Below are 27,858 nucleotides of genomic sequence, written 5' to 3' on the forward strand. Positions count from 1 at the left end.
GTTGAGAGGGTGTTATTGGTCAGCAGATATGAAGAAACTTGACACTCAGCTTCGTGATGCGTTCTCAGAGGAAAGCAATCTGATCCTGAGTTTTACCTGCATATTCTACTCAAATGTTTACAACGATTTAGGACGAAAGGTGCAGAGCTGTCCTCAATAATAAAACAAACATGTTAGAACAAGATTGGCAAAGTGAAGCTTTTGACTACTTGGCTATTTTTTTGAATTAAAACATGGATTGTAGTGGTTATCTTCTATTAAAAAAAAAAAGACGTTACACAAGTGTCATTACAATAACTTTCCAAGAATTCAGAAAGTTGCACTTATTACATTTCCCATTTTTATTCATGTAATCACCATGGTCTGACTTACTGGTCATACAGTATCCTGCCCTTTTCCTCCCATTTCATCTTTACTGAGCTTGACTCCAAAAGCTCTTTACACCTAAGAGGCTCGTCATCTTTCATTAGATTTTTATTGATCTGTGTAAACTCTGCAAAATCTTTACATGCAAAGGTATTTGCAAACATACATATTTCCATTGCATGCACTATCTATTTACATTACAGAGATTAAAGAAGAAACATTCCACTGAACTGGCAGAATCGAGTAGAAGACAGCTATGGGTTTAGCTCAGAGAGAAGCCTTACGATCATCATCTGATGATCACTGTAGCTAAGTAGCACAATGAAGAACTGGTGGGTGTCTGAATCACTGCCTCATGGGGGCAGAGTTGCTTTACAGAGAAAAGAAGACACTGCAAGATTTGAATGTGTATGTTCATCTCATTTAGAGAAAAAGTTTCATCTCAAAGTCTGCTACTGATAAGAGTTGGACAAGGTCTTAAGTATATGTGCTCAGTTAATTATTAATGTATCGTGTGGATGCTAACAAACCAGTTTATTCAGATTACACCCTAGTCATCATAGTCATGCAGAATATGGCCTCTTGTATTTAAAGTATGAACAGGAATGTTATGGGGAAGAAGTGTAAACATTAATGGAATTACAATAGCATTAATTTCTTACAAAGTATATATATCTTGAACCACAAGACATTTCATGCATAGGATTTTTTGTTTTCATCTCTGTTTTGACATTGGAATAACTTGCAGACGGCTGTATAAATTGAGGTCATTCCACTTTGTAAGGTGTGCTTTCCTTGGTTTGCTGTGATTAGTGAACAAACAGACACTAAAGCCTTGAATGATTGGGGCGTGTCAGAGGGAAGACGGCCCTGCTGCTTTGTGCAAAAGGGGTGAAAGCGGGCCATGATTGCCCCAGGCACACGAGAGTCACGAGCACAGTGCATGCAGGTAAAGCTGCACATACTTATGACATAATCTGTTCCACCTTCTCTCCTTGCTAAACGGAGGAGCCAAATTTGTTGGGGAAACCTGTAAGAAACCTGACCGTGTGCGTTCACTGTAAACACTGCAGTAGAAAACCTCTGAGGTATCAACCAGCTTCAGAGGAGAAGAGGTAGCAGGACGAGATTCCTTTTTTCCTGCCAAGTCTCACTGCAACTAAGAAATTAACTGAAAAATAAACATCACAGTTCAATTTTTAGTTTCTCTAAACACAGTTAATACTTCCTATTAACTTAAAATTCACAGTTTGAATAATCCTACATTAAAACTTATGTTAAACTAGGTGTGCTATAATTCTGGCACAAATTAACAGCAACTGATTAAAGATTCCTCTAGCTCATGGTCCACTGACTTATGATTCATCTGTAGTACCAGATGTCTATCCTAACCTGAGCAATGTATCAATATGTAAACATTTCTTCATGGAAATATACAATATGTTCAGGACAGTTTTTTGAAGGTGCAGCTGCGTGTTTCCTTATATGTGTGGTTTGGCATGCTTATACAGTTCAAGTGTTACACTACAGCATGATATAATCACATGAGAAAGTAAAAATAATACCCTGACAATCTAACAAATTACAGGCGTGAGCTTAATCGAGGCTTTTATGAGCTTGAACGACGGCTTTGACCTCAGAAGCCATAACATATTGCTTTTCTAGTTCCGTGCCAGTGCAATTCAAAACTTCATTTTCTTTAGCAAAGACTGTGTCAGGTTCAGCACACCATGTAACACCACTGACAGGCATAGTGGCCTTTGTGCAGCTGCTTGCTGACATATGTCTTGGTTACATTAATGACACTAATTCACTTATGCCATGATTTGTGCCAGAGGCAAATTGAGTATCAGCACAGGCAGAGACATTGTTAATAAGTCGTCAGCAAAGAAGTGTGTACTAACTTAAGGACAAATGTGAGCAATGTGATGGTCAGGTAGAGAAGGAAGAAATAAAAACCAGAAAATGGGATATACTGTAAGTTAATCAGGGGATGAATGCAAACCAATTGGGGAGCATAGGCTCATGCTGTGTGGGGGAGCCAGTGGTTAATCACTAGCAACATGGTTTTCATTGAACAAGGTGTGCCAGCGTTCAATCCTCTTGTCCTTGTTCTTCAAACACTCATACCAGTGCTTCAGCCTCTCTCCTTTGGCAGTGATGCCCAGCTGACACCCACCTGTCAGGACGGAAGGGAGGGAGGTGTGAAAGGCAGGTAGTAAGCTGGTGACAATGTCATTTTTATTGCATCAAAGATAGTGATTAAATATTTACCTATGTAGTCGTTGGACTTTCCAATATCATAATCCCACACAGAGATATCTAACGTCTTCTTGGCCAGTTCACTGTGTTTGATATCATAGCCAAATTCCTGAAATTTGATCAAGACATTAATGATTTCCAAAGCCACTTCCCTGTATTTTTCATTTCTGAGTTGCTTCGTTGATTAGCTCATTTTTATTATTATTTTTTACTTTGAAGTCTCTCACAAACCTCATTAAACTCTGGGTTTAAAGTCCTCTTCTTGATTTGTGTTTTGCACTTGGCCTTCTTCCCCATGTCGGGTTTCAGACATCTGTTAATAGTATAAAAATTAATGTATGCTATTCTTAAGAGTTATGTATTTCAAGTCAAATGTTCTTTTCAATCTGCTCTACCTACATTTTGACATATGGGTCAGAGTAGCCATTAGCATCCATGGCAGCCAGGTGCACGCAGCGCACAACACCTACGAGGAGGCGGTTCTGCTGGGTGCTGTACATGAGGGAGATCAGAACCCGGCCGCGCTCCTCTACTTCGGTGCCTTCTTTCCCTGGCTAAGAAACAGAAAATGGGGAAAAAAAATAGTTCAGCAGGATTCAGCATGAGATTTGCATGAAATTTTGAAGCAATTAATCATGTTTAGACATGCTGGGAAATAAAAGCACCCCCTCATCTTCGTAGAGAGCGATCCCTCTGGCTGCTCCGGCGGTTGCAGTTTTCTTCATCTATGAGGGGGAACGAGATTACAGCAGGTCAATGAGAGATTCAGACAAGGAGAACAAAGCGTTGTTTGTGACGACCTTTTACTCACAGGCACAACTCTCTCTAAACACACGTTGAAGTTCTTCTTCTGATTCATCTTCAGCTTCTTCAGCGCCACTCGGGTTTCCCCAATAAACTCATTATGACCGAACTTGTCTTCATCACAGACAGAGAGCCTGTGGAAAACAATCTTAATTATACAGACCTGTTGTACTTTTAAAGGAGTCAACTGAGGGCAGAGTAAGTTAAACACATGAATACAGGGCTATTACTACTTAGTGAGTGATTAAAGTGTGGCTGTCTGAGGCACTCTATCCACCTGAGGGTCTTACGCTGCATGTCCTCATCTGTCAGGCCGTGGTAGGTGAGCATCTCGTTCCACATAGGGTTGCGGGTGTTTCTCAGGGTCTTTGTGCGCAATTTGTTTGACTGTTGAACACAAGGTAGATCAAGACAAGGAAATATCTCTTTCTAGATAACATCTCCATGCCAATTTTATGATTTGGAAATTCAAGCCACAAGATGTCAGGCTTGAGCTAGCAGAAAGGTTTCTCATCGAACCAGGGGGTCTGAAATCAGCCGCCCTTCCTTTTTTTGCGCAACAGATTATTAAGGTGATGAATCTTAGAAATAAAAGCTTAATGTAAGGAAGGCATTTCTTTTACCTTACTAGCACCTGGCAGCAGATGGAGCTTGACATAGGGATCTGCCAGTCCATTTGAGTCCATAGGCTTCAATCCCTGAGGAGAAACGTTCATCACTTTCACAAACAGCAGAGAGCAATTAAGCGAAAGTGCCATTCAGGAGCTTTTTAACATAAACCACTTGATTGTAATTGTCCCTTTGTGTGAGAGAATGAGGAGAATAGCGTTACCTTTGCTTTGAGGATGCTACAGTGGAGGCTGTTGCTCTCCTGCTCATACAGAAGACTGAACTCTAGAGAGCCCAGAGTGGCTGAAAGAGACCCAGACCAGTCATTACATTAGACTACATGGAGACAGCGAGTCAGCTCTTTAATAATTAAGAGTACAAATGTATATGGAACGATGCTCTGTTAATTAAACTTGTGAAATAAAGTGAGAACAAGAAGCAGTCCAGAACTGAAAGGACGGACAAAAAGCCTTGACCTTCACTCATGAAACATTCACAGGCTTCTGTTTACCTTAAGTAAACAGCAGGACAATCTTATTACAGAGCAGGGGCATATAATATAAAAGAAATCAAATAAACACTCAAGTCTCAGAGGAAGATATTCAGAGGATAACGTTTTGGGTATGAAAAAATAAAGACCAAGATGCATCCCACACAGATTGTATTTGGAGGAGTTTCGTTGCGTAGCATAGCTGTCGGGGGACAGAATAATCAAATGTAATTTGTTAATTTAACTCCTGTGGGCTCAGATTCACCACCAACTTGCAACTCCAAAGACACAATGTGCCTCTTAAAAAGAGAAATAAAGTCGACAGCCATAGTGGCTTTGCAAAGCTACATTTAGACACATCAGTGCTTTGGGACAAATGTTAAATCAACATTGTACCATGCTCACACTTAAAGTGCTAATATATTTGTTTAGCGGGTACAATCTTTACCATATTCACCATTTAGTGTGTTAGCATGCTAACACTAAGCACTAAGTACAACTGGGTCTAATGTCATTTGTTTTGAAGGTATGTAGTAATAAACTAAAGTAATAAAGTGAAATGTTGACCTGATGATGGTACTGGATAAAAAGTCTCCAAAGTGGTGCACCGCCTGACTGACTCACACCAACTGACAAACAAACAGGCCAACACTTCTATAACCATAGCACTTGCATGGCTAAAAACTGAGCACTACTTGCTCACCTTCATTTAAAGATCAGAAATATACATTTTATTGGGAACAGCTCATCATAAAAACGAAAATACACACTTGAGATGAGCATAAAGTTCTGTTACTTGTGAAGCTTGCCAGTCAATAGCCGGTAGACATAGAGTTTAATACCTTTTTTTTTTTTTAACTTAAACATTACAATCAGCAGTACTGAAACCAGCTGGGGGACTAAAAACAGTCAGCACCAAAGGACCTGACAGTTCTCACCATCACATTTCTACAGAGAACAGACACAAAAAAAAACATTGCTATTTCTGCCCTGCTCCCTCCTTACACCAGGGACTGGATCCAACACAAGGGGAATCTATAACTTGTTAGCCCTGTTGTATCTCAAATTATTTGCCCAGCTTTATCGTCCTGGACCTCAATAAAATAAATTAAAACTCAATTCCCAAAGACAGAATAAAGGCCGCTTGACGCTGCAGGCTAAAAACATGAATGTCAGTGTACAATTCTCATCATGAACATGGGATATAAGGGAAAAAAATACTGATTTAGATATTCACATCTTCCTCTGCTCCACTGATATTGATTTCCATATTTCGATTACATATGCTGCTTATCATTTATCATTTTCTAGCCAGCTCAATAGGTGCTGCCAGAATGATATTTGCCGTTTGCTAAGACTGCTGGGCAATTATGGATTGAAGTAGATGAATTATCATGAGCAACCTAAAAGGCAGAAATCAACAATGACACGATATGACTCAGATCTCAACAGAGATGTTGCCAAATTAAGGACATCAACGTCCAATACTGTACGCTGCTTGGAAATAGGTTTTGATTTGTTTCACGAAAAAAACAAAAAAAACATTCTGGAGCCATTTACCTGAAATGAGCAGAAATAAATCACAAATGTCAAACTGTATACAAAGACACATCAGCCACCTTACTCTGTGAGAAGGGGGAACAGATGGTGTACTCACTGGCTTCATCCGAGTCATAGTCATTGGCCTCCTCCTCATCCTCAGCTGGGGGAGGTTGCTGCCGGGCAGGAGGAGCACTGCAAGCGGCGGGCTGCCTCCTGTCCTCTCTTACCGCAGGAGACGCTCTCTGCTCTGGAGGAACTGTCCCAGAGGAGTAAGCAGCTGTATCTCCTGCCGCTGGACCTACAACCACATGCAGTCATTTGAGAGTTCACAAAATGACACCACTGGGGATGCAATATTTGGTTAATGCTTGGGACCCTCAAAGTGTCCTCGCTGTTTCTCACCCTGCTGGGCCACAGTGGCAGATGCAGCCGGTCTGGAGCTCTGGACGGGCACCATCTTCTTCATCACCGCTGGGCTACCCTGCCCCGCCTCTTCAGGGCCAGCCCCGCCCGTGGCCATGCGGGCAACTGGTTTAGGGGCCACAGGTGGGTAACCAGCACGGGCTTGTGCCTCTGGTGCTAAAAATAAGTATGAAAAGCATCATACAGTAAACACATACACACACACTATGCATAAGGGACAAATGCATAATCACACCACTTCAGGCTTGTACTGCAGTGGAATCTGAAATACTCCCTAGTCTCTCTGGATACTTTTGATGTTGCAGCTTTTTCGTTGCAAAGGCATTGACCTACATACACTACAACAGGCTGTGGCAGCCAACGACTGTACATGCAGGAGTTATACAGTTTGCCTACTAATGATACCGCTCTCTTTTAAAGGGGAAAATGACAGTGCACAGGTAATCACGCTGAAAATGTGAAATGACGCTGGGTGACCCATCATACCAACACCACCTGGAGGCTCATTCCATGTCACAGCATGCAACTTCCGACAGCTTAATTGAGCTCTTCATTCTCCTCCTCTGTAACAGTGGGCGGCACTGCCAAATTTGGGGCGCAGATAAAAGGTTTGATGCTCGGAAAAAGAGCAATGAGAGATGGGGTTGCCCCCCAAAAGAGATTCAAGAGGTGATGGTATGAAAATTTTAAAGTTGAACTAAAAATTACAAATATTTTTTGCTGAGAAATAGCAAAAAGTAGTATTAGGGAGAGGGTCGAATTAGAATCACCAATAAAAAGAAAATTGTATGTTTAGCTTGAAATAAAACCAGCAGTGATCTCTGGTGGGAATGAATTTTACTGACTGACAGTATTGCTACTGGTGATCTAATGGTGATTACGCACCTTGAGTAGTTTATAATATCACTTACAGGGTCCCATATTTGATTTTTTTTTTCCTGTATCTTATTCACAATCTTGATATCCATAAGAACATATGTTTCTATTTTTCAAGTACCAAAGATCATCTCCATATAGTTTACAATACAGTTTTATGGCTGACTCTTCTGAGTCATGCATGCCCAGGCCAGCCACAGGTTTTCTTTCTTTTTTCTGCTCACTAGCTCTGTGTAGTTTGGGAGATCACTTTTAAAAAAAAAATTGAGATATTGAAAACCTGCCTGAAATTTGCTGCTCAGAGGCAGAAGCCTGACTCTGATTCTGACTTAACAGAGACATAATGTAAAGCGCTTGTGAAGGATCGAAGGTAAAAAAAAACAGCATTAAGGACCTGCAAGCTGGTGAATGTAAAAACAAAGAAAAGACTAAAGCTGAAGCCAATCTTGACTGTGTGTACCTGGTGCTTGTGGTTTGGTTACTGCCTTCCTGGTCTTAGAGGCTGCTGGGGCCTGGGGCTCTGCTGCCTCCTGGGCACCTGTCTCTTTTGGTTTAGATAATGGCATGGGTGATGGCAGGAAATGTTTAGGAAAACCTTTAAAGAACCAGGCACCAGACCTCTTCCACACCTGAGAACACAGAAATAAATACGTGTTATAAGTTTTCCAACCAACTATTTATTTTCGTATTTTTTTCCCATATGAAAAACTCACCTCTCGCTGTTCTCTACAGATCTTGCACAGCCATACAGCACGTGGCCGACTGCTACACTGTGTACCACACTTGGTACACATGCTCTACACAACAGGAGAAAATAATGATTTCGAGTTGATTGCCATTTACAGCGTCATCATACATACACAGCTCATAGATGTTGACTTGTTGTGTTTTCTCAACTTGTGTGAATTATGGCAGAAGAGTGGATCTTTTGTGCCTCATGATAACTCATTATCTACCTTTTTGCAGTCCTCACACACCACTGAGCTGACCCCAGGTGAGCCCAGCTGCTCCCCACACAGCAAACAGCGGGACACTCCATCCCCACACACAGTCTTCTTCATGTCGTCCAGGCGGTTTATCAAGCGCCTGCAGTCGCATGGAATTAAATCTTACCTTAAAATGTCACCGGTAATTATCGCAGGTCCAAATGTTAGCACGTCATCGGTCTCAACTGGGGATTCTGTTTTAATTTACACCCATCAGAGAAACCACTGCGTGTTTTACAAATTCTCACCCAATTCTCTCCTGCTCCATGGCCTCCATCTTCTCAGCACGGGCGATCACACCGTTTATAATCGCCTTCTCTTCATCCGTCAGGTCTGGACCAGGTCCAGGGCCTGGCTGCATGGTCCAGTCGCCCCTGTCAGCCAAACATATCTCCAGTTGAGGGTACACTACATTTACTACTCAAATCATACATCACACATGCACATCACATTCAGTGTTAGAACAAACAGAGCAAATACAATGAATGACTGAACAGGCATTTACTGCATCAGCACATTATGCTGCTGTTGGGACAGTTACAAGGCAGAGACACACAAGGTAAATAAGAGAGAGGTATATCTACTTACTGCTCTTTATCACTGTGTCACAGATCACACATCAGAGAGATGCAAGTGAAACAAAGGAGGGGACAGTTAAGTGTTGCTGTTGCCATTAGAAAGTGTCACTAAAACAGACCTGTTCTGACAATCACGCTTACCCAGCATGCATGCTCCTCTGCCTGTCGTTGGACACCCAGCGACCCGAGCTGCTACTCACTGTGTCTGTCATGCTGCACTATGGCAGTCTGCAGGTGGAGAAACAGAAAGACAGGAAACAGACATGAATTAATGAGGCATTCGAATGAGCTTTAACTAATGTTATGAAAAGATGTCAACTCTGCATTTAAAGCTCTAGATACGTGTCTTGAGTCCACACTTTTAGTTATCCTTTAGCCTTATCTCATGCCTATGCAGCACTGACTTAATTGCACTTTTGGATTGCTCTCGCTAATCCAAAATTCATCCATTTCCTACAAATTTGTGAGCCAGGAAATCACCAACCTTAAACTGGAAAGTCAACAGATACCCTTCCTTTAAATGTCACAGTTGCAGGGTTAAATAATGCTAATGATTGCCTCACATCAACCATTGTAAGGCAAACAACCACAGAAATCAACAGAAATCAAGTATTATTTTCCTAAAGACACCTTTTCTCCTTCATCTCCTTGCCTGATATGAATTTAAATGCTAAGCCTGGAGAATATAACAACTTTCAATGAGAGCTTAAGCACAAATTCTTGTGCCAAAGTTACAGCCTAATCAGTACCATCTCCTCCTGCCAAGCCTGTTTTAACAAATTCAAGCAATAAATGAACACAGGAAAACATTGCAGATGTAAAATACAAGCCTAAACTATGCTGACAAACAGCCTTGCTAACAGGAGTTTCTTAGTGTGTATATAGCGAATGCAACAAAGCTTATGACAATCCTGTATATTAGTATAGTAGAGTGAAATTATGTCTAAATGGTTGGTCTGGGTTGTTTGAATGTATATGCGTCCTCCACGTAAGGGCTGTGGAGATAAGGCTGTGCAAATTGGGGGTAGCATGGTCAATTAATCGAGCAGCTGTAAGTGAGACCGCAAGAATCACTTCCAGTTTGTGAGTCTACACATATGAAAGAAACAGCAGCAGGAGTGGCTCAATTATGCTATGATACAGTGACTATGACTAAGAGTGTGTCCCCAGCATTTCTGATTGGTCATGGTGTGAATGTTTCTGTGTATTTCCAGTCCTCAATGAGTACTTCTTCTCTGGTGGAAGCGTGTTTTATCAGAGTATTTAAAGGAAATGACAGGAGCATCAGGCACAAAAACGGCTGAGAACATTGCTAATGATAACAGTGGGAAACAGTGAGTGCCTTATCCATATGATACATCAGCAGTGTCATTTCATCTCAGTGACATGGTGAAGATGATACAAAGACAGAAACCACTGAGGCAATTGCCAACAGGCAAGTCTGCTAAGTGTGTGTGTGTGTGTGTGTGTGTGTGTGTGTGTGTGTGTGTGTGTGTGTGTGTGTGTGTGTGTGTGTGTGCCCCTTTGCAACTGTCTTAAGGCTGCTTCAAGTGTCTGCCAGACAACACATGGAGCGATGCTGCAGCCACAGGCAGGTGTATGTCCTCAAGGGAAGTACCAGCATTCACAAAAGACCAGCAGTCTCCAGACAGAAGCAAACAAGAGGAACTAAAAGCCTCTATTGAGATTGAAATATGGAGAGTTGTGATGGCGTAGGTCAGGAAGGCGAGAGTGCAGATACTGTTTTATCATGAGTTGGAGGGATACAGTAAGGAATGCCTAATGATAATGATAAAAAAAAAAAAAAAATCAATAAGTTTAACTTGTCAGCGTTTCACAGCAGTAAAATCCAGCACTATATAGAACCTTGGAGAAAGTGAAAGACTGAGTAAAGGGGAGGGGTGCGCCACTGTCTCCCTCACTCAGCTGCTCGCATTATGCTGCATAACGTCAGGCTACATACCTTTTCAGGTCTAATCTGCTGTCTGTCTGCCTGCAGGATTCACAAAAAAGAAACAAATTCAGTGTGCTATCAATAGACTCTCTGGGTGTGGGCTGGTCCCTCTGATGCTGCTGCTGCATCCAGTCAACAGTAGCAACACAGTCTTCAGGGAGCATTTTTCCACTTTTTCAGCAGCAGTCTGAGGGATCAGATGCTGCTCTGACAGTACAGTATATATAATACAGTATACACTGAGGCACTCAAGCATGGCCCTCCTTCACTTGCCAAAGTGAATTATCCCACTTTTTGTCTAACGTTATTGTTCTGGAGAGGTGGACAGAGAGAGACAGATGGAAGGCAGTGTTCAGACTTGGACAGGGTAATCACTGACTCAGACAAGCCTGAGCCCTCTGCTCAGGATAGCTGTTACTGCAACACAGAAGTGGACTCTTTGCTGAGGGGACAATCCAATTAGCATTCAGGAGATGGTCTGAAGGATCGTACGCACACTTGTCTCATAAAGAGCTGTCAGCAGAGACTGTAACGCTTTAGACGCTGGAAAGTACTGCTGTTGTCAGAGAGGGTTTATGTTTCAAAAGGTTTCAAATGTACGTATTGAAAAATGTATCTAAGACCAATTATAATTGACCAACACGTCATACTGGGCCTTGTTATTCTGCAGTTATGACATCAGTGTGACCGTCAAGACTCCATTCTCTGCTATTATGGTTATAAATGCAACAAATCTGCGTCATCTGTGACTCTGACTCTTGGTGCATCTTGTGTTTTCCTCCCATAAAAGATGACTCAGTCAGGTGGTGGACCCTTCTCTGGGGAGCAGCAGATATTCTCCTGTGGGTTTTTTTCATTTATTTTCCAAAATGTCATGAAGCCTCCGTGATGATGCTTTCAGACGTAACGGTCTGCTAAGTGACACCGGTGGAGCTGTGCGAAGGGAGCACAATACCCAACAGTGTCTTCAAATACACCAGGCGTAGCTAGTAACAGATCGTGTGTGAGATGACAACAGGAAAGACCAGAGGGAGTGCATCAACTCAAGATAGTCATCTGCCTCATCATCATAAGTCATCCATTCATATGGGGGTGGAGAGGACCAATTTAGAAACCTGTGTCTCCTCCTCGGGATCTAAAGGGTATAGTCAATACAAATCTGCATCCGTACATCTTCAGGGTTGTATGTATACACAACTCCCAGAGCACACACTACACATGCCCCATCCATTTTTAGAAACACAGCCATCCATTCTCCTCTAATACAGTAAGAGTTCAGCGTGAGTAGCTTTAAGTCTGATCAAACAGTTGCAGAGATCAATATTGTTATAGGACTTTCAATAGTAGCTGCATGACTCATTAATGGAAATAAATAAGACCGGAATATAAGCACCTGGTTATGATGACAGCTTGCACCTTTTCAAGATTTGGTTCTTGCTTGTGCAAACAAGAACTGAAGACAGCAGGCAGAGTGACAACAAGGCATTGATAGATTGATCCAACATGGACCATTATGGATACAGGAAAAATAGCTTAGAGGGGGATGGGGACAGAAGGAAGTCATCTCCCTTTTACTGAGATCAGCAAAAAACAAAAGCAAGGTTTTACTCACCATTTTGATTTAATCAAGCAATTTGTGCTCAAAAATAATAAATTTAAATTTGTCGTCATTTATCGCAGTAAAAATACCAAATATTAACTGTTTCCACCTCACAAGATTGTCCATCTTGAAAAGGGAGATTGATTGCTCATGAACATATTAAATGTAAAATGATTACTGTATTTAAGGCTTCAAATAGGACATCCCTAAATAAAAAGGAGACTGACTTTGTTGACTTGGTACTGAACATATTTTACTGGCAATTATGCCATTGGTCTGAATTTTTTTAGTCAACCTACTATGTGTCCTACTTGTAAATGTATTGAATATAATGACATTGAAACCCGACGCAGTACTACACTTGAATTCCAGGGCAACAATTCCCTCGCCGTCCACCAAGAAGGACATTTCTAAAATGGGTTAATGAGAATTGGAGATCAATGCAAAGAACACAATTGGTTTGACTTTAATTTATCTTTGATGTGGCCTCCATTGGTAAATTTTACGCTTCGCTATAAAACTTACTTACGTATAATGGAGGTCGCTCTCAAGCTCTGCTGTACAGTATATCCACCACCCAATCATTCACCAACAACCCTCACAACTGGCCAGTCCAGATTCCCTGCGGGTTCAAATCAGCACTTTCTTCCAAACTATTTTCTACAGTGCTGATGCTAAGTAGATGCCAGAGTTGATATTCATGTCAACACAGCATATCCACCCTACTAGCAATTCAATAAAACTGGAGAAACCGTACTCATTTTTTCATGCTGCCGTGGCCATTAATGTTTCATTAGCTATAACACTGTGCTTTTTTCCCAGTAAAGACCCAATAACCGTGTGACCAATGCACAATCTGTTAGTGTTTACGAGAAACAAAGATTCCCTACATCTGTTTTAAACTTAACCATTACTAGTCTCATACTACCCAGTGCGTGCCTATCATACATTGAAACTATGACCAACAGGGTTGCACAATGACAGGTTCATCAAGCAAAAAAAATTATTATTGTGAAGACCAAATGTTTGGTAGAAAAGTTGAACTGATTCTGTGTCTTTTCTTTATTACTGTGCTGTAAAAATTACAAAAATAAAAACATTCTTGGTAAAAACTGTCAAATACAGTAAAATCATTTTCAACTTAGAGCAGTGTTAAAGAAGTGAAGGAACACAACATATTTTATTCAATCTTTCAGTTTTTCTTCCTCTGCCATCTGGGCTGGCGGTATCTCAAATTGTTTTATGTATTATGAAACAGGACAGACCCTGAGATCCTCAGACAGCAGAGAACTTGGCCTGATCTATAGTTTCAACTCAAGTCCTGTGGTGATCTGGAACATCATGCTTTTCTTTTTTAATTCTCTTCTTCACAAGCATCTATAAATACAGACTTCATTCCGAAAACAAATTGACCATTTATCAAATGTTTTGGACAAAGGGAAGGCGAAGTTGTAGCAGCATATATTACAAATATATACTCGAGTTAGGTGATATTCCCAGAGATCGTTTCAATTACACAATTATCTGTTCAAAATTAACACCTTTTTGATGTTTTTTTTTGTAAATTTTGGCTTGAGTTGAAAAAAAAAAAAAAAAAAAAATGGCCACAATTAAAAAAAAAAAAACATACACCTAATCTACCAATTGAAAATGCTGACTGTAAAACATATCTTATGTGACAATTTGGCCGAATACTTAGAATCAGGTTAATGAAACGGAACAATGATTTTCTTGACGCATATACCTCTAAGTGCTTTATTGCTTGCTTCTTCTTTCTTGCTGCAGGTGCAGATTGTGTTGGTACAATATTTAAAATATGTCCTATTGTTTTTATGTAACTTAATTGTATAAATGCATATCGAACCATATTTTTCTGTAGGAAGCACGACACCTTCCGTGTGCCAAACACAATGAAATTACACACTTGTGTTGTATTTATCGCCTGATTGTGTCACGTGACCCATCACCATCGTGTCATACCAATAACCCCCCCCCCCCCCCCCCCCCCCCCCCAAAAAAAAAAAAAAAAAAATCTTTCACACAAGGAAACCAAAAACACTCATTTTGGTTCCAACACCATTTTTAAGTCATCTTCACTAAAATATTCCAAAACATGAACTAGTTGACAATGACTTAACTCACGCTTGGCTGTATGTCATAAAAAAATACAAGCAGCTGCTCCTTCACAGTCTGTGGTGACCTACGTGCTGGTGGTTGGTAGAAATTCAAGGTCTGTGTAGACATTTTTATAGACACTTAATGTCCTGTAGGTGGTACCACCACATAGCTTAATAGGCAATAAACACGAGTTGTATAGTATGCATGAGAGTGTACCCCACTGAAAGGCTTACGAGTGGTGATCAGTTTTCTGCCTTTAGTCGTAAAAAACTACTAACAAGGCAAAGGTTGTATAAAGACTAATGAAGACCTGAGACCCTCATAGCTGATGTGTTCAAATGCATGCTAACATGCTCAACTTGGATAGAGCACATGGTAAACTTTATACCTCTTAAATATTAACATGTTAGTAATATATTGGGGAGGCTATGGCTCAGATGGTAGAGTGGGTTGCCCACCAATCACAAGGTTGCCAGTTCAAATCTCAGCTCCTCCTGTCTACCTGCTGAAGTGTCCATGGGCAAGAACCCGAAATTGTATCCGATGGCAGGAGAGCACCTTGCTTGGCAGCTGTGTGACCAATAGTGTGTGAACGGGAGAAAAATGTAAAGTGCAGACCATTTTATATTTTATAACATTGTGAGCTTATTGGCAAGCTCAATAGTATTTAGGTCAACATACTGTATGACTGTGTGTAAAATAGCCTAACATACTTTTTATAACAATTATTTGTACCGTTTAAATCTGACATTTCTCAGATTTGAGAGAAACCATGATAGATTACTGGGGATTAAACAGTAAATTTACATTTCATTGTCACTTGTTCCAAATCTGATGATCACTTGGTTTTATAAACTAACTTCACAGTATTCAGCTCTTGATGTCTGGTGCTCATACACTCGTCACACAGGGCGAGTGGGGAGACGAGGGTAGGAAGCACCAAAGAACACGAGGTAGCCACCCACTCCCAGTTGCATGGCACAACTTCATCCATCCTCCATAGAGGGCTGCAAGATGCCAACATAGCAACACAGTGAGGCTTGGAACTGGGCAAGATTGTAATGCACTGCACCACGAAGCCATTCACTGCAGGAGGAACACATCACTCAGCATTTCTTAATTATTTACAACTCCCACCCCCATTGCTTTTCACTCTGTGTAAGTCCCCTCTTTAAAGCATTAGCCCACACTTAATGTAATGACTTTTGTCAAACATCATGCACAGAACAGTGGATTTGAGAATAAAAAGACCACACAGGGTCAGACAGATTGAGAGACTGTTTTGGGTAACAGAATACGTTGTAGATGTTAGTCTTTTAGCTCTGGCATTGACAAATTATCCATGTTTTCACTCAGACAATGGCGTTGACGGGGGACCATCTGTGGAACCATCTGTGAGGACTCTTCACTTCGCAAATGTGCGAGTGCTGTACCATTTGAAAAACACTCATACTACATCCTCGAGGCAGGCAGGACTCCAGATCCCGCATTGCTGGAGAATAAACAGGAAATCCCATCCAGTGACCAACAAGCTACCGTGCTGCTACCCTCCTATAGCTGTTGGCGCTGACCAGCAGTCCTAAACGGGGTGGGTATTGTGTGTTTGATTCTTAAATCAGCACAATGCATCTTGAATTAGCAGTCCGTATCCAGTAGGTCTCACTCCCAGTTATCATCCTCAAATTGAACAGAGAAATGTCTGCTGACCCACATTTTCTCAGACATTTTAATGTAAATCAAAGACTTCTTTTGTCCAAGCCTCCTTTTAGAGCTATGCCAGTAAACCGCTATAGGAGACGGAGCACTCAATTAATTGCACTCTAGCAAGAGCCTGCAGTGAGCCTCAAATTTGCTAGGCTGATGGTGATTCATCCCTGTATGCCCCAGAGGTAAGAGGTGGGACTTTGTGAACTGGCTGTTGATGGATTGGCCAGTCGTGCCCCTTCAATTTCTGCTCATCTTATCTAGGGGAAACAAGTACTACCAGCCAGGGTCATTAAATCAGTGCAGTAAAGGTCTGTTGTAAAGACACTGCGCATCTATTCCCTATTAACCAGTAGTAGAAGTAACCCACAGCTGGTGGTCTGCTGAGATAAACTACATGACTCGTAACATGTAAAGAAATCAGTCAGATCTCCTATCAATCCCTCAGTGTGATGGCTGTGACTCTGGCTCTTTGTTGCTCTGCTTTGAAGATCTGGCACGGTTCAGCTGCAGGATATCTGACTCTCCCAGCAGCAAACTAACAGGTACAATGCCCCAGGGTGTTTTTAGCAGATCTCTGTTGGCAAACTGCTCTGGTCTGGAAACACTCTGCAACACGAAAAATAAGCCTCAGCCCAACTTTTGAGAGAAAAACCCTGTTGGGACGCTCGGCTATATGACTTGAAATGCAAAGTGTGTTTCTTTAGGCGTCACTCTGAGGATCTGGGGCAAGAGCATCACTGCAGCTCCAACATAAGCAAAGAGGTGATTATGACCAGGTAAACATAAGTGTAGGAGATTAGAAATGGTAGTGGAAAGTTGGAAAATGTTGCTCGTAGATGGACTGGTGTTTGTAGAGTCAAACACAGACAAATCCTCTTTTGGATATTTCACTCCTTCCTCTCTTGGGGTAACTTTGTTTAAAGACCACATTAATTACATCTGTCTTTTCCAATATGCTACAACGTTTAGGCAGATCTAATCACCAGTTTCAAAGAGGAATCGATTCTCATCCACCACTCTGATGAGAATTTGAAGATGAAGCCACTCCCTTCTGAAGCTTGGGCACAAATGGTAGAATAATGTACCTAATGCAATGAATCTAATGTAAAGATATACTGAGTAACAGGAAACAAAAATCTGCAGATCTTTAGAGTATAACATAAGATTAAGATTCCAAGCTCCACTTGTGGATTGTGAAGAACACAGAAGAACATAGAGTCATGCACCTTTACCAACTGTGGCCATGGTAACGGCAAGATCAGAAGACGAGAATAAGAGTGATTAAATGCTGCATGCGCGTGCATGTGTGTGTCCACTGGTCTGTGTGTCTGTAGTAGACAATACCTGTGCCAAATTTCAAAATCATGCAAAACAGGTTATTGTTTCAACAGGAATGGTTGAAAAGACAGGATGGTTAGAGAGGAAGACAAACTGGAGAGATGGGCTTATGGGTACAGTTACCCTGTATCCCTCAGCTTTAAATAATGCAGCTAGTGTGCAAAGCACTTACTTCATTCCTCCATCTTTTTTTTCACGTTATCCCTAAACACCCATGTTTCATAGTGCTCGCCATCACTCATTTTTCTCTTGTTTTATGGAACCAGATCCAACCAACTGGATTTCCCCCCCCCTTTTCTCTTGCTTCTTTCTTGCCTAATTGTATTCCTCTACTGTACAAAAAACAATGAAGGTTAGAAGACAAAAGAGAGAAACACAGAGAGAGGGGTACCAGCATAAGGGTGTCGTCCAATCACTACTGTGGTTGCTCATGTGAGAGGAGGCAGCTGCAGATATCTCTCAGAGTGTTCATTCAGTCTTTTCTCCCCTCCCCCATTTAATCCCCATGCTTCAGGTCTGTAGGAGGAGTTGGAGATGGTGGAACTAGGAGGCAGCTTCTTTTTTCCTGTCCTCTTTCCATATCAAAACCAGAACCAAAGAACCGGTTTGGTCCAGTAAGTCTGTTTACAGCACACAGCGCTCTGACCCTCCAAGTGTAATAACTCAAACGGTCGCAGGATAAGGTAACAGCACAACAAGTAGGCACCTGAATCACCTGTCCAGCTGGAGTTGAGAGCTTCGCTGCCCACGTCAGCATCTGGACGCATCATTGATGTTTTTTATCCTAGCCCGCAGGCACATCAAGCCCCAGCGTGCGCTCCTAAAAATCCTGCAGCAACGCCCAGGGACTGCAACCACACAATCTCCCACATGACTTACCAGGTCTGTTTTCTCATATCAGATCTGCAACAAGGAAGCACTCGAGTTGCAGGAGTGCACTCAGTCCTGTTTCAATTCATCTTGAGAGGGATTAAGACGTAACCTACTGAGCCACACCAAGAGTTATATTTATCAGCCATTCATGAATAAACTTAGTGCATAATCATAACACCGAAGCATGCTGTAGTAAATCAAGGCAACAATTCAAAACAAGGAGCAACACCTCTGCATTAATGACAGCAACATTCTGCTGCAGAGCAATGTTTTCAGTGAGACACGTTTTCCCTAAAACAAAGGAATCAATCAAATGTTAATTTACATAATTTGTACCTCACGTAGGTTAATTAGCAGCAGCTTCATGCATTCTCAGTGCACTGCACACATTCACTAATCTTCCCTTTTCACTCATATGACTCAGTAAGTAACTGGCTCATAAAGACAATGAAATGCCTTTTATCAAATTAACAAACACAGGCAATGAAATTTTTCCTCGTATGAGATCATTAGCAGTCTCACTCTCTCTCTCTCTCTCTCACTGTCTCTTCTGAATGAAATACTGCATTCATTCAACTTGTAAATGAGAAATCATAATGCAATGAGTCACTGGCCAAACGCAATAGCCTCACAGCGATTTTAGGGTGAGGATGAAATGTTTGAAAATGCTTCGAAAGAGATCGTACAGCCTACCTGAGAATCCAGCCCTGCCTCTCTCTCTTCTCCTCTCAGGGAGCAGTCAGGGAATGATGCGGACTAAATATCTGAACAGCGCTTGGATCCGACCACTGAGTTAGTCATTGCGCATAGAGCCTGTCACCAAATCGCGGGCTTTTATTTTTTTATTTATTTATTTAATTTTTTTTTTAATTTTTTTTTTTTTTTTCCTATGCCAGGAGGAGTAGGCTCGTCTGTTGCTGGAGGCACAGTGGATGACCACAATGCGTGGGAACTCGTCTTCTATCCTGCTGTTGAGGATGGAAAGCCCTTGGTACCCTGGGAAGGAAACCCCTGGATCTGAAGTGATAACGCTGATGCTCAAGTGGGCAGTCATCACCTGATCCAATTACCCATACCCATAACGTAGTGTCTAAATTTGTCTCATCATCGAGGCAGCCCTATTGAGAAATCACTGTCATCATTATACGATTACGTATTGGTTGTGGAGATTTGTAACTACGCTTTTTGGTTTCATAACAAAATATTACAAGGTTCCTCAAAATATACACTAATTAACTTTTTTTTTTAAAGTTTTAATTGATTAAAGTTACTATTCTATTTCATCTTAAGAGTTATGTTGCTCTTTTATGTTGTGTCTATTTTGATCTAAACACAAATATACAAATACAAATATTCTAAAATGTCTTCATATTTTTAACATGATGTTAAATTTACTGTAGTTAACGTCCCTTCTTCTATTCACATGGTGGACTGTTAGGATGCAACAAATAAATCTATAAAAACATAATCACTGAAATTCTAAAATCAGCGTCTCAATTATGTGAACGTACCCCGTCTTCCTGTGGAGACATAGCGCCATCTAAGGGATTAAGTATTCATTGCATCGTAAAAACAAAAAAAAACAAATGCAACCCTATACTTACAGGATGGGCTGTATATCTTTGAGTGATGAATGTAATCTTTATTTCAAAAATGGCAAAACACATTTGCCGTGAAAATATAAATTGTGTTTTCAAAATAAATGGCCTGTTGTTTAGCTCCTATGGTGTACGTTTACCACACCCACACACCCTCAAAGACTGCAAGTAGCGCAAGATATTACCACGTTCGTACTTCCTTGTTGGTATCCTAGAAAAAAACTCAAAGGGGAGATTATTTAAGATCTTATTTGACGTCTGCACATAGTAAAGACAAATAAATAAATAAATAAAAAATCAAGTGAACCCTACCGATAGTCTCATTAGAATGAGATTAGTATTCCTCGAGACTTTTAGTGCAGTTGTTTTCAGCGAGCACCCTGCGCATGCGCGACACAAATTCGTAACCGTAAGCAAAAGGCGGATCCTGTCAGCTCGTTGCCCTTATTTATTATCATTTTACACCGCTAACAGCTATTTCAGGCAGATCATCGTGACGTTTTCACAGGCTAGAAGAAACTGGCTGTACATTTTACGATAATTGAAACTACATTATGGCGTGAACTATCTTGAGTGTCGTGCATTCTTTGGTCACGTGACTGAGTCTTTGCCGCTGAAGTCACCTGATCTGTTGTGCCGCTGCTGTTCAGGAAAAAAATGGCTGCCCACCTATCGTACGGTAGAGTGAACTTAAACATATTGAGAGAAGCAGCACGAAAAGAGCTTCGAGAGTTTTTGGACAAATGTGCGGGAAGCAAGGTAATGAATCGACATACATGTGTAAAACGTGGCTGGAACAGCGACAGTTATCCCGCTGATGGGACAGTTAATCTAGTCTGCAATGTTATTATGGAGCTGTCAGCAGTTATTTTAGATCATATTAAGATGTTTCAAGCATATATTAAAACAGTATATCTTCTCATAATTTAGCTTCAGAACTACCTGCATGGGAGCTATATTCTTACTCATTGTATATCAGATGATACTTGAAACCATTAGCTAATCATAATAGCTAAGTCACTGGCATTAAATGTTTCCGCATATTTCAGGTCTGCCTACTGTCTGATATTTATACCTTTGTGTCTTTGTCCTGTAGGCCATAGTTTGGGATGAATATCTGACGGGACCTTTTGGACTGATAGCTCAGTACTCTCTACTGAAGGTAAGGCCCTTTTTTTTTTCGCATTTGAAGTACAGTCACCCAATAGACGAGGCCCTGATAAGGTTTGTTGTTACTTTAATGCCATATGTCTATTTTAGCTTCTGCAATCAATCGAATAATTGAACAGTTGGATCAAAATAATCAACAACTATTTTGATAATCACTTAATTGGTTTGTTAATTGATTTAAGATGGTAAAAGTATCTGTTTCCAGCCTCTTGAATGTGAATATTTTCTGGTTCCTTCAGACCTCCATGATAATAAACTGAATTTATTTTGTTTGTGGACCATTGGTCGGGACAGAACGATACATTTTAGGCTGCACCTTAGGGAAACTGATAATAAAAATAATCGTTATTTGTAGCCCTGCTTTTTAATGTGTTTTTTATTTTTATTTTTATTTTTTTTATTGAAAACACTAAAAAAAAATGTTGTTTATTTATTGCTCCCTTTTTCAGGAACATGAAGTGGAAAAGATGTTCACCCTTAAGAGCGGCAGGCTCCCTCCTGCTGATGTCAAAAATATCATCTTCTTTGTCCGTCCAAGATTGGAGCTTATGGACATCATCGCAGAGAATGTATTCAGGTGTGTTTTATGCGTCTTATTTTCTAGCCCCACACTGTAAAGAGTGATAAAGGCATGTCCTTTCTCTCACTTTGCAAAGCTGTGCTCAGTTTGTAACACTTATGTCCTTGATTGTGCATCTTTTTTAGTGAGGATAAGCTGCATTCATCCCGAGACTTCCACATTTTGTTTGTGCCTCGGCGGAGCATGCTGTGTGAGCAGCGGCTGAAGGAGCAGGGCGTGCTGGGCTCATTCATCAACATTGATGAGTATATCCTGGACCTGATACCCTACGATGGGGACCTGCTCTCCATGGAGTATGAAAGTGCTTACAGGGTGTGTTCAAGTTGTACATCTTAGATATACACCAATCAGCCACAACATTAAAACGCTCATGGCAACAATGTTCCCTGATGGCCGTGGCCTTTTTCAGCAAGATGTTTTAATGTTGTGGCTGATCGTTGTATGTCAACCCCTCTGCAGCTCTACGAATGAAGTATATGTGTGTTGTTATAAAGTAAAGACTAGATTTCAAATCGACACAAATATTACAGCATAACATAATGGTAATTTGTGATATCTGGTGAAGGAAATATTAAAAATGTCATACCTCATCCAGTTTTATAGATGATGTGTATATGTGTCTATAAACATATTTTTACTCCTCTGTGTCTCACTCAGGAATGCTACCTGGAAAATGACCAAACAAGCCTGTACCACACAGCTAAAGGCCTCATGACTTTGCAGGCACTGTACGGCACCATTCCACAGATATATGGGAAAGGAGATTGTGCTCGGGTGAGTATGTGAGTAGTAAAACAGCTGATTCCACGTGGACAGAAGGTCAGCAGCAGCCACGTAAAGGAGTTTTTCTGACTAAGAAATTGTCTGTTTGTTGTCAGCATGTCGCCAACATGATGTTGAGGATGAAGAGGGAGTTTGCTGGCAGTCAAAATCAGATTCTGCCCGTGTTTGATACTCTCCTCCTCCTGGATCGTAATGTTGACCTACTCACCCCTCTGGCCACGCAGCTCACCTACGAGGGTCTCATTGACGAGATCTACGGAATCAATAATGGCATGCATAAACCAATTTGATTTATTCTCATTACATTTGTTTGAATGTCTATCTGATATCAAGGTTATATTTTCAATAACTGACATCTGCATATCCTTTTTTTCATTTCTTTTTTGCAACTTATTGAAACAGAAAGGGTTCTTTCAGTGTAATGGGTCACATCTAAAGAGCACATATATGTTGTTGTTGTTATTTTTTTACAGTATTTTACTTCTTGATCATATTGCAGTCTTAAAATGATGGTCAGTTTTTCCTTAAGCAGTTTATTTTATTTACAATTGTTCTTTGTTGGGATGTTTGGATGCAGCCATGTCTATTTTATGGCTTTTTCTTAAATAGATATTCATCCTGAGCCTTATACATCTGGAGTCTTGTCCAGGTATTATGTGGAAAAAAAGTAATTAACTCCTATTCTAAATTCTTAGTCTGTTTAGTCTCTTTTTTTTTTTTTTAAATCTCTGGTCCTTGTATTTCCTCCATCTACCTCACAGGTTATGTCAAGCTGCCTCCTGAGAAGTTTGCACAGAAGAAGCAAGGCGAAGGGAGTAAAGATTTACCCACAGAACCCAAGAAGTTACAGCTCAACTCAGCAGAGGAGCTGTACGCAGAAATCCGGGACAAAAACTTCAACGCTGTTGGTGCAGCGCTCAGCAAGAAGGCCAAAATCATATCTGCTGCCTTTGAGGTTGGTCTTGTCTTGCGTGTTTCACATTTACTTTTATTTATTGATGTGCTTTGTGACAGAATTTTTGTGGTGACGGTCTTCAATCATTTAAATGTTGTTTTACTGAGCTGCTGTAAAAAAAAAATTAGTAGAGTGCTGCAAGTAACGTGACGTTTTTTTTCCTTTTGTCTTCCAGGAACGGCATAATGCTAAAACAGTGGGAGAAATAAAGCAGTTTGTGTCTCAGCTCCCTCACATGCAGGCAGCACGAAGCTCACTGGCTAACCACACCTCTATAGCCGAGCTGATCAAGGACATCACCAGTGCGTAGATAACCCCACAGTTTCCGCTTAAAATGCATTAGTTTTCTTTCTGTTCACATTTTGGCACGTCTTACATTATATTTTTATATTTACAAAATAAAACATTGTGGTTTGAGGAAACCTTCACACAAACTTTATTTTTTTTTTTTTAAACAACTATTATCTAGCAATTCAAGGCACTGTTTGTAGTGCTAATACAAATCCAAATAACTTTTAATTTTGTAGTGTAATGAAAACTAGTGTTATTAAAAACTACCTTGCATTTTTTTATTCCTTGTTTTAAAGTCTGCAGTACTCATTATTTATCTTAGTACTGTATGTTGAAGGTGTCTTGCAAGTTTGTTATATGTAGTAAAATGTAACTCCTGTTTCAGCATCTGAGGCCTTCTTTGATAATCTAACAGTGGAGCAGGAGTTTATGACGGGTGTCGACACAGACAAGGTAATTTTTATGTTATTACTAATTGTTTTTACAAAGCTAAGCTGCCATTAACATGGTTCTCAAACAAATAGCTATATAGATATACTATGGTTTTGGGTAAGTTCACTGAAATCCTTAAAATAACGTCACTATGCAGGTGAACACGTATATAGAAGACTGCATTTCCCAGAAGGATCCACTGATCAAGATTCTGCGTCTGGTGTCTATGCAGTCTGTCTGCAACAATGGCCTGAAGCAGAAGGTGTTTGACTACTACAAGAGGGAGATTCTCCAGGTAAAGTCAAAGACATTCCTGCTGCTGCAAAAAGGAAAATAGTGTTGAATTGCTGTGCACTACAGACTTTTTTTTTTTTCAAGCACTTTTCAGTTGCGCTAAATGAATAATCGAATCTGGTTGGTGACTTTTTTTTCTTTTTCTTTTTAATGATACCTTTTTTGTCTTTTTTTGTAGACCTATGGTTATGAACACATACTCACACTAAACAACCTGGAGAAGGGGGGTCTTTTAAAGCCACAGACAAGCTCAAGGAATAACTACCCAACTATTAGAAAAACCCTGAAACTGTGGATGGAGGATGCCAATGAGCAGGTACAACATTTATTACAAGAAATAACTTTTAGGATTAAACTTGTGCAATTTTGAGGGTTGACATTGACTCTGTGTTTTTTCTTCTCTCAGAACCCCAACGACATCTCATATGTTTACAGCGGCTACGCTCCGCTTAGCATCCGACTGACTCAGGTCTTGGCGAGGCCCGGGTGGCGCAGCATCGAAGAGGTGCTGAAGATGCTCCCAGGCCCCCACTTCGAGGAGAGACAACAGCTTCCCTCCGGGCTTCATAAGAAACGTAAAGACCCATCCAGACTAGGACTGCTGTTTGCCCTGCTGCTCGATCCAGAATGAAAACAACCTCCTGCCTGCGACGTGCTGATAAGACACAGGCTTTTGTTTAATGCCGGATGCTGAACAGCAGCAGATTGATGGCACAAAGCAGACAATGCCACAGAGCCAATGCCAATGTTTGTGGGGTTTTTTTTCTGTGTGCCTGTGTTGAAGAGAAGGCTAAATAATAACATACGGTGCTGGATTTGTGAGTGACAGCCTGTGCTTTCCTTCAGCTTTCCTCCATCGTTTCATTTTGGCAGCAGTAGGTGTTAACACTGATGGGAACAATGAATTTAATTATACGCTCAATTTGAAATGTGCTAATTAGAATTGCGAGTTTGGGCATTAGACAGGTGACTTGTTGCTACATGCCTGCCTCACATTGGTTTTTAAAGGTGTTAATAGAGGACTCTAATCAAGAGGGAGGATTCAGCTAAATTAGTGTTTTCAGAGTTCAAAAAATGGTGCTTTAACAGAAGGGATTTGGCACTGTCTTACATTATGTTGTATTTCGTTAATGTGATCTATGGCAGAAATTCTATGGATTATAATGTCAGTGACTGAAATGTCCTTTGTCACGCTCACTATTTCCTGTCTTAGTTCATTTAGTTTCAGCTTTGTGTTTGACTGACGTGCATCTCCTTTTAATGTCGTACAGGCCAGCAGGGGGAGAATCGGACCACGCTGGTGTTTTTCCTCGGTGGTGTGACATACGCAGAGATCGCCGCTCTCCGCTTCCTCTCTCAGATGGAAGACAGCGGGATGGAGTACATCATAGCCACCACCAAACTCATAAATGGCACCACTTGGATCAAATCTCTCATGGACCGGCCTGAATCCCAGACACCCTGAGTCAGCCTGTCCACACCTGGCAACATCAAAACACCCCATCTGTCAGAAAAGCTCACCTGCTGTTTTTTTCATGTCCACATCAGTGTACTGCAGGTGTTTCATTGATGTCTGCGCTGCTTAAACAGCAACAGGCTCTTTAAAGGGGCCTCTGTGGAGGTTTTTTTTGTATATAAAGTTATGTTAAAGTCAGCGTTACTGAGCGAGACATGGACAAAAAACATTGCTCTATAGTGCACCTAGACTATACAGTACAAATATGGATTACTGCTACCGTCTATTGAACATCTGTTTGTGCTCATGTTTCCATCACAGGTCATTGCTTTACTACAGAGCTACTGTATATATGTATGATTAAAACCTTTGTGATGATTTCATGCATAAGATAATTAAAGCTGCACTTTGATTTGCATTTCTAAAACCTTTTGTTGACAGTTTTTTTTTTCCTGTGGCTTTTGCGCAAGTTAAAAATAGGTAAATAAAGCCTTAACTAAGTGAATTTAGTCTTGTTTTACTTGGTTCTAATGATAAGTCATTTTGCCTATTGTTTAGCAGGTAACTTTTTGGGGAAAGGCAATCTGATTGTAAACAGATGAAAGGCTGGGATGGGAGTGGATCCATCCGTGGTGGTCCAGTTCTCTGAAGGAGCAATTAGCACAGTAACAGGCCTCCTGATCAGCCGATAATGGCCCTGTGCTGTCTGGAGAGCTCAGCCCACAGCAGCCCATGATTTGACAGCGGAGGACACTGATTGAATTAGGAGGCCATTTGCTCCATGTTCCGGTAGAGGATAACTGCGCTGCAGGACGGTGTTTGATCTCTGCATCAGTCAATATCTTCTCCGTGCCTGACACGGTATACATAAGGGTACCTGCTGACAGCAGGCAGAGATTTTGGTGAACTCTTGTTGGGTTAATCTGTTTATTTCCTCCATGTTGTTTGTCTACAAGACTTGGGAACTGATTTAATTACATTAATTATAAAATACTCAAATCTGAACATTTTTGTCAAAATATTCCGCTGCTGTCACTTTGTTTGAGGAGCAGGTGCGATGAAGACTTAAATTGCCAATAGATGAATCCCAGGGAACTCAGATCCTTGTGATCAGTTTTGGCTATTGGCTCCTCCTCTGTAATAAGGGCTTGAAACGCTCAAGACAGCACACACCCAACTTGGACTTCAGTGCTGGAAGCACAGGAGCCCTCCTTCTGATCAGCTCCTGTCCTGCTCCAACAACACCAAGGTATGACTGGTTACATTTTTTTGTACTATGTAAACTATATGTTAAGCTTGTTTGGGATTTATGCATGCTTAGATTTTGTCTCTTTTAGTTCAGTTTACATCTGTTAATCAGGGCAGGGACAAACACAAACACAAATACATGCATAGGATATACAGTGCTGTAGATATTGAATTACTATATCAATCTAAATTTTGTGTTGAAAATTAATATTAGTTATTGTGTGCTGGAAAACTATTTTTACACTTTAGCAACTTTATTTTTGAGACTTTTATGGCAATAAAGACCCTTTGAATGGAGAAATCAAATTGACGAGATATCAATATATTTATAAATGAGATAAATGACAACATTACAGTAGTTTTCCTTTTAATTGTAAGATGTAAGTGACTAACATGGTTCATATGGGAGCTTGGATGTAACTTCTGTAGCGCGACAAGTACTTATTTCACATGACACATGAATGTGTTCAGTGTTATTGCAAACTGAACCTCCAACAGCTTCAACATGTCTCCCCGAAAATGTCT

The 27,858-nt window shown here is 40.8% G+C and overlaps 2 protein-coding genes across 2 annotated transcripts; one reads left to right on the forward strand and one right to left on the reverse strand.

Moving 5' to 3' along the window:
• Positions 1-285: 285 nt before the first annotated feature.
• Positions 286-19,457, reverse strand: LOC138216009 (rabphilin-3A-like). The gene is made up of 18 exons (XM_069178569.1): positions 19,220-19,457; positions 9,078-9,164; positions 8,947-8,958; positions 8,607-8,732; positions 8,329-8,458; positions 8,086-8,169; positions 7,833-8,001; positions 6,476-6,652; positions 6,189-6,371; positions 4,265-4,344; positions 4,056-4,130; positions 3,710-3,819; positions 3,440-3,566; positions 3,294-3,353; positions 3,028-3,182; positions 2,860-2,941; positions 2,641-2,737; positions 286-2,545 (listed from the first exon to the last, which is right to left on the reverse strand). Exons 2-18 carry the CDS (start codon positions 9,146-9,148, stop codon positions 2,415-2,417), a joined length of 1,869 nt encoding a protein of 622 aa, XP_069034670.1. The 5' UTR covers positions 9,149-9,164; positions 19,220-19,457; the 3' UTR covers positions 286-2,414.
• A 1,291-nt stretch (positions 19,458-20,748) lies between these two features.
• On the forward strand, positions 20,749-26,590 carry vps33a (VPS33A core subunit of CORVET and HOPS complexes). Its single transcript, XM_069178006.1, has 13 exons — positions 20,749-20,883; positions 21,221-21,286; positions 21,744-21,871; positions 22,000-22,186; positions 22,532-22,648; positions 22,753-22,927; positions 23,419-23,612; positions 23,788-23,914; positions 24,289-24,356; positions 24,493-24,630; positions 24,808-24,945; positions 25,036-25,204; positions 25,901-26,590. Exons 1-13 carry the CDS (start codon positions 20,782-20,784, stop codon positions 26,092-26,094), a joined length of 1,803 nt encoding a protein of 600 aa, XP_069034107.1. The 5' UTR covers positions 20,749-20,781; the 3' UTR covers positions 26,095-26,590.
• The last annotated feature ends 1,268 nt before the right edge of the window (positions 26,591-27,858 follow it).

The sequence above is a fragment of the Embiotoca jacksoni genome, unplaced genomic scaffold, assembly GCF_022577435.1.
Source record: "Embiotoca jacksoni isolate LCO1_2020_lvr unplaced genomic scaffold, fEmbJac1.0.p SCAF_8, whole genome shotgun sequence".
NCBI classification, from domain to species: domain Eukaryota; kingdom Metazoa; phylum Chordata; class Actinopteri; family Embiotocidae; genus Embiotoca; species Embiotoca jacksoni.